The 7,226-nt window shown below is 42.4% G+C and overlaps 1 protein-coding gene across 2 annotated transcripts in view; it reads left to right on the top strand.

Annotated features, from left to right (window-relative positions):
- Nucleotides 1–7,226, top strand: part of LOC126385165 (liprin-beta-1-like) — a 44,992-nt gene that overhangs the window by 17,455 nt on the left and 20,311 nt on the right. The window contains exons 4-7 of one of the 2 annotated variants that reach the window (XM_050036748.1): nucleotides 1,544–1,624; nucleotides 3,798–3,911; nucleotides 4,021–4,131; nucleotides 6,124–6,216. In XM_050036748.1, the coding sequence (XP_049892705.1) occupies nucleotides 1,544–1,624; nucleotides 3,798–3,911; nucleotides 4,021–4,131; nucleotides 6,124–6,216 (399 nt within the window). The remainder of the gene's footprint in view (nucleotides 1–1,543; nucleotides 1,625–3,797; nucleotides 3,912–4,020; nucleotides 4,132–6,123; nucleotides 6,217–7,226) is intronic. The other variant, XM_050036749.1, reaches the window with a different exon arrangement.

Below are 7,226 nucleotides of genomic sequence, written 5' to 3'. Positions count from 1 at the left end.
TGCAATGAATACGTCACCTTGGTTTTTGCTCTGATTGGCCATCGTGCTATCCAATTGCGTGCTGCGGCATTTGAAATGCCTCAGTTAGTGCCGCCCCTTGGGTAGGAAGGGTGTATCAGTGAGGGCCAGACTCAAAATCTTTCTAGATTTGAGTCTGGATTTCCAGGCTAGATTCAACATGCTGAATCAGCTGAAAAAAGTCAGCTTAGTCTGTCAGGGCCTTTTTAGATACTAAGGTTTCAGTAAAAATGCATGTTTATGAAGTCCTGAGCATACGACTGTATGTGAGGCTCCAAGAATAGAGGGATGTCGTATCCTGCAACGCCCTCTGAGTCAAATAGTGATTTGTGATGTTGGGCTTTAAAAATAAAATGGAATTGAATTAAAATAAATGAGACTTTAAGTTAAATTAAACTGCATAAGTTGTGTAAACAGATGTTTGCTATAGCTTTGCTGTTGTTAAATACAGCCCCCCAAAAATTTAATTCACAAAGAATTGCCTCTATTTTTGGATTCTTTGCTCACCATGGAAGTAATTGATACACAAATGATCATTTTGTTGGTGGAGTAGTCCTTTAAGATTTCACAAGCGTCCTGGAGAGATGGGTGCATTTACATCCTTTTCAACATCTGGATAATATGTGTCTCGAACCACTTCCTCTGGTTATTGTAGTTATTGGATTTCAATCCATCTCCAGTGCTTCTTGGATGCATCTACACTTGATATCTGATAGCTATCCAGTCAGCCTGAGATGCATGACTAAGTGTAAATGGGGTGTCTGATTCTTTTTGTCACTGACCAGGGAGAGAAAATGTCATCATGAATCTATAGATTGAGTTTATTTTTGTGCAGATCGCAAAGATAATCTTAAACCACTTTTTTGTTGCAGCATGTGTGTTTCAGAGTTTTTGCACTGGCCAGTTTTAAGAGACGGCCTGGTATGAATTACCGTCTGATCTGCTTTGCATCTCTTGATCGTGCTTCGTTGCCCATACCGTGACTGTTTATTGTGAGAGTGCTGTTATGGCGTGCTTTGTGAGTGATGGAGTTTCTATAGGAGACCTGCTGCAAATAGTTTCCATCTTCCAAGCTCAGGTTGACTCAGGCTGAGGCTCGTGTTTTTCTTCCCTCACGGCCTCGTCTCTCAATCTGTGATATTTGAGAGAAGAGTTTGCTTTTGATTCAATTTTCAAATCACTTTCATGTGAGAACATTATTGACCCTCACATGTTTTTCTGAAAGCTCTCCAAAGAAAAAAAACATGTGAGTTGATTGTCAGGGAGGTTATATAGTTATACACTGAAGTGATATTCAAGCATTACAAAATCTATGTGGCTCAAGGCTGGTGAGTATTTTCATTTGAACCCCTCAGCCAGAGCCGCATTTCAACATGACAGCTAGAGGCCGCCCCCCCCCCCCCCTCTTTTTTTGTGAGCTCTGAACTGAAAAGAAATAACAGTTGGAAACGGTATTTAACTGATGCAACAAATGAAGCAATTTGTTCAGACAACACAAATCAACACACATTGTTTTTCATTTCAGAGTAACGGACACAGCACAGAAGCAGTTTACCAAGAACGTCTGTCACGACTGGAGAGTGACAAAGAGTGTCTTATTCTTCAGGTTTGTGAACACAACTTGTCATTGTAGCTGCAAGGCAGCAGAACAATTGCTGATGAATAGGCAATTAGGTAGCATTGTACATGGCTGCCATTTGGGTAATTACCATGTTCTCAGTGCCGCTCGTTGGTTCGTATGTTTGGTAGTTGGTCGGATATCTCAAAAACTACTCAACAGATTAAAAAAAAATGTTGGTACATAGTTTGGTGGACAGCAACAAATGATTAGTTTTTAATGCAGAACTTGAGCCAATTTATCAACATATATCCTCTTAACAAAGCTTGTTTTTACTTTGGACAAGGGATGTGAAGGGTTAATTGTTAATTGTTTAAGTGGCGATAATATTTTTTGACCAGTTAAGCATGCTGGTCTACAGGTTAATATGGCTACTCTTCATTATACTGCACTGCGCACCACCTTGGTCTGGTGGGAGACAGATAACAAGCTAGCCACGCAAACATGCAGACACATAGTGCCGGCTGCCTGACCCTCCAGTCTCCGCTGGTTTGCTAGTCTTGGCAGCTCTGCACTGCACACCACCCAGGTCAGGTGGGAGCTAGCTAGAGGCACTGCTGATTAGGCAATTACCGCTGTGGAAACATTGTGCCTACCCTCCGTCCTCTAGGTTGCCCTGGAGAGTAATCGGTATAATTTTAAGCCACAAACCCCCTTTAGCATCACTGTTAGCTCTGTTAGCACCTGAGGCAGTCGGTGCTTCTCAAAGTTAAAGCTGCTTCCTTACGTCAGGTCCTACATAGGCTTGGAAAAGACTATTAGCATTAGCAGTAGGCTACTAGCATTCGGTGAACACACATTGGAACAGGCTTGCGAGTGCCCAGATGTGCTACACTGAAGAGGCCCCACCCTCAATTCCAGCAAAATCATGCAAAAGAATTGTTGATACTTGGTTCTGGCTGAGGATGCACACATGCGTCCTTGAAAATTCTCTGAAGGAAGGACTTGGTCCTCAGAAGAATTTGAAGTATCCTTGATATTGGAACAGTCCTTCAGCAGGATTCGAGATGTAGCCTCCTTGAAATTTGGTTGTTTAAGATTTCTTCCTTGACTTTGAGAAGCACCAAGTGTCAGCGTGATTAGTGGTGCAAACAGCTCTAACTGAAGCCGCTTAAAACATTAAAATTTCACCACCTCTAAATGGATAACTCTTTGAAAGGCGGTGCTAAAGCTCACTGGGTCAATGGAGCACAGGACCAAAAGAACGAAAGGCCTTATGTATTCAAGTCATTTTGCTTTTTCCCCCTTAGAAATCTTCTGGTTAGTTACTGGTTAATGGGTGTCGGGCTGTCAAAAGCAAAATCAACCTTAACTGACATCCCTACTTTGGACCATTAGGTGTAGATGTAAAGTTGCTTTTTCCTGGAATCCTTAGTTCAAGACAAATAGATAGTGCAAGACGTACTGACTGACAAGATCTTCTAACATATAAATTTGGTGGGTACACTGAAATTTTTGGAGGAGCAGGGAAAAGGTTCATTTTTTTGTTTAGCCTTACCCTTTTTGTATAAGTGGTTGCAAAATTCTTGTAAGCATGCATTATTTAGATAAACTGGCATTGCTCTTGACCACATTGTGCAAACACAACCAAATGTAGATGAGGTGCTCATATCTATTCCAAGGAACTCAGCAGAATATGATGGAAATCTACCCAAAGATGGTGCTACAGAAATCTGATAATATTGAACTTTAAGGCTAGCATTATTCTCTGTCTCGCTATGGCAACAAATCCCATGAAAAAAAACAAAACCAACAATTTAGCAGTCTGTCTCTCAACACTTTCCAACTTCCCTGCCCTGTCTGTGGCCCCACAGCCATTCATTCATACTGAAGATGTATATCTTAAAGCAAAGGTCACAAGTTCATTGTTTTCTTTTTCGAAGTTGCTCGATAATTTACTGAAACAGCTCGAACTGTAGTTTTTAGTAAATGTTACTCAACTACTATAGCAGTTATTCAAGGGTCTTAAAGTTTGGCACATCTCATCCTGATACAAATCTTAAAAAATGATTGCTGCCATCAGCCACTCAACAGGATCGTCTTTTAATATGTGCATGTTTGGATCTGATTTTGGATGTATACCGAGAATTTCACGACATTTTCTATTATTGAAATAATTATTTTGTGATAAATACTGCAATAATGTCTCACCACTGTCCAGGTAAGTGTTCTGACAGACCAGGTGGAGGTGCAAGGTGAGAAGATACGGGACCTGGACACCTGTCTAGAACTTCATCGAGAGAAACTAAATGCTACTGAGGACCTGCTGCAACAGGTAACTTTGCAGAGGCCTTCGGTTCTGCAGTTCAAACTGTCATCCCAGCCCATTTCTTTCCACGTTATATTTTAGTGCAGCTTTACCAAGTGTGCATCTTGCTCCACAGGAGCTGTTGAACCGGACAACACTGGAGACCCAGAAACTGGAGCTGATGACCGAGGTGTCCAGTCTGAAACTGAAGCTTACGGCGGTGGAGAGAGATCACAGGGACAATGAGGTACAACCCACCGTCCTTAACATGAGACAGCCGAAGTTCTTTGTTGCACCTGCGCCTTGTTTCATGTGATGTGTGACTCTGAATCCTGGAAGCCACCCAGTCATTGTTTTAAAGTCACAAAGGTCTGCCACACTCCACTGGAGGAATCTGTCATGTGGTGCAGGATGAACTTCTTTGAGGGTTACAGAAGAGGCTTTACACCCCCCTTGTGCTCCAGCAGCTGTTTCCTGCCAGAACCCCCCCACCCACACCCATACCCATACCTCTCCCCCTCTCCCCTCTCTGAGGGGCTAAAAGGCTGTGAGAGTTATAGTTTCCATACACTCTGTCCACCAGCTGGGTCATATATATGGAGAATATTATGTGGTGTTTCCAGACAGTAAAAGTCTGAGGGGAGCAGACTGAAATTAATGCAACTGAATGTGTTGATTTTTCTCTCCATTTACCCTCCCTTAAGCCTTAAATCGGACCCTAAAGAACACAGCATGTCAGTCCCATTTGAGCAATGCTGACGACTTCTGATTTCTGTATTTGTTTAACCTAAATTGCCGGATTTATGCATTTTGTGTCAGAAATCTCAACCCTTCTTCCCAGAGTCAAAACTCAGTCAAACCACACATGACACTCAGCAGTAAAGCTTTTAAGGAACTGTCTTAATAAGTGCTCTTTATCATTCAAAATCTGCATGATCATCAAATTCAGACTTTTTTCCATTTTAAAAATTAATTCAGGGAATTGTTCTCTTAAAATTATAAGTAACGGTGCAAACAGGAACTGCTAGTGTCCAATACAGCGTGACTTTTTATGGTGCTGATTTGCCAAAATGTAAAACCACAGCTGTCACGTCTTAAACACACTTACACCAGATTTTTTTGAGTGTGCCATTGACGTACAGTAATCACTATCAATGTCCATCCGTCCATCCATCCATTTTCACCCGGGGCAGCAGGCTGAGCAAAGCACCCCAGACGTCCCTCTCCTCATCAGCTCTTTCCAGCTCCTCCTGGGGGACCCCAAGGTGTGCCCAGGCCAGATGAGATATGTAATCCCTCCAGCATGTTCTGGGTCTGCCTCTGGGCCTCCTACCAGTGGGATGTGCCCAGAACACCTCCAACAGGAGGTGCCCAAGAAGCATCCTGATCAGATGCCCGAACAACCTCAACTGACTCCTTTCGACTCTATCTCCAAGGCTGAGCCCAGACACCCCACAGAGGAAACTAATTTCAGCCGCTTGTATTTGCGATCTCATTCTTTCAGTCACTACCCAGAGCTCATGACCATAAGTGAGGGTTGGGACGTAGATGGACCAGTAATTTCGATTTACAGGTCCATCACTACCAATTAGAAAAGTGCAGATCTTTGCCAGGCAGCCATGCGGCCGCTAGAGCTTATCGCGGCCAATCTAGATAATTCTAAAAAAAAATACAAGCTATGTCTATTTTTGACGGAGCTTCTGGAAAACCTGCAGAAGAACAGTGAGAGGTCAACATTCAATGACTGTATAAAACAGTTAATAAATCAGGTTTTTCAACATTTATGAATCACTGCAGCCACAAGAGGTCCTTGAGCATGCAGTCATAAATCTGAGGCTGACTGGTCCAGTAGTTTGTGAGATTAGCTGCAGACAGAGAGGTACACACACAACTAAAGGCATGATCCCCTCCAGGCTTATACCTGGCGGAGATAAATAACAATACACATTACATGTAAGGACAGATTTTCCAAAGCACAGGGCTCCTACAGTGTTTCTGATTGAGTAAAAGCAGTTTTACAGTAACTGACCATGACGCTTCCCTCCAGTCCAGTGTGGACTGAGCTTCTCAAATTCCCTCCAGTGGGACATTAGTCTGAAAATAATAGTTGGTACTTTTGGCAGGAATTCTCCCACTGTTAAAAAAATGTGAACTCTCTCCCACACAGTCTCCATAAACCTCCCAGTGAGTTTCCTCTCCGAGTTTAATGGGTAATGGGAGTTCTCTTTCTCCTCCCCAGGGCTTGTATCAGGAAGTAACGGACCTGCGGTTCAGGGTGACTGACATAGAGAATGAAAGACTGCAGTGTGAGAAGAAACTCAAAGCTACCAAAGTGAGTGTGCTGAAGGTCCAGACACTTTATTCTTTTACATCGACTATGACAGGAGATCTGAATCTATTTTTTATCCTTTGACATGCATCATTACATGTTAAAAACCTTGTGATTCCCCCTATGACATCGTGTCTCTGCTCCCTCCCTTTACCCCCCCTTTTCTACTATGATTTTAACATCTTTCTGCAACATGTTAACCTGTCAAGCGTCCAAAGAGGAACACTGAGCGGTTCACTGGAGACGAGGTGAACGAGGTTTAATCTCCAGCCTGTGCTCTTCTCCTTTCTGTCCCTTTAAGATCCTCTAAACCTGCTCCTTCTCCACTGCTGCACACTGCTTTCCTGACTTTCACCACGCTCACTGTAAGTGCCTTCACCTGTACCGGTTTCAGGATTTGTAGCTGGTCCAGATCCTCCTTTAGCTTTTGCTTTTCTATTAACACCTGTAGGGGAAAGAATAAGAAGTAGAAGTGGTGTAGCTCACTACTTGTATAGCTACACATCTTGTTAATCGGTACGTCTTCTCAATTTCAGTTACGTAGTTCTTTGATCAGTAGTTCTATAACCAGCTTTTGATGAGTCTTGTGTATGTTTTTCTGTCTGTTTTTTTCTGTATGTCCTGGTTTAGTGAATAGTATGAACTTTCACTAAGTCACCGCACTCACAGTGTGTTAAATAGAGAACAGGAATTAACTGAGTAAATCACTGACTGACTAATTCTTACTAATGTTGCACTGAAATTAGGGTATTTCTTCTGTGGTTTTAACAGAGCTTTTTTAAGTTTAAAACAAGATTCAGGGTCCTATTTAAATGATCTATAGTGCATGGTGTAAAGTGTATGGCGCTAGTGCATTTAGGATGTTTTCCTAAATGCACAAGCCTTTTCTGTGTGTTTATTTTATCCTTATCTAAACAAGCTTAAAGGGATAGTGCACCCAAAAATGAAAATTCAGCCATTATCTACTCACCCTCATGCTCAGGAAGGCTCTGGTGAAGTTTTAGAGTCCTCAC

Source organism: Epinephelus moara, chromosome 23, assembly GCF_006386435.1.
Source record: "Epinephelus moara isolate mb chromosome 23, YSFRI_EMoa_1.0, whole genome shotgun sequence".
In the NCBI taxonomy this organism is placed as follows: Eukaryota; Metazoa; Chordata; class Actinopteri; order Perciformes; family Serranidae; genus Epinephelus; species Epinephelus moara.
Note: the sequence above shows the minus strand (reverse complement) of the source record. Positions and strands in the feature narration are given on the sequence as shown.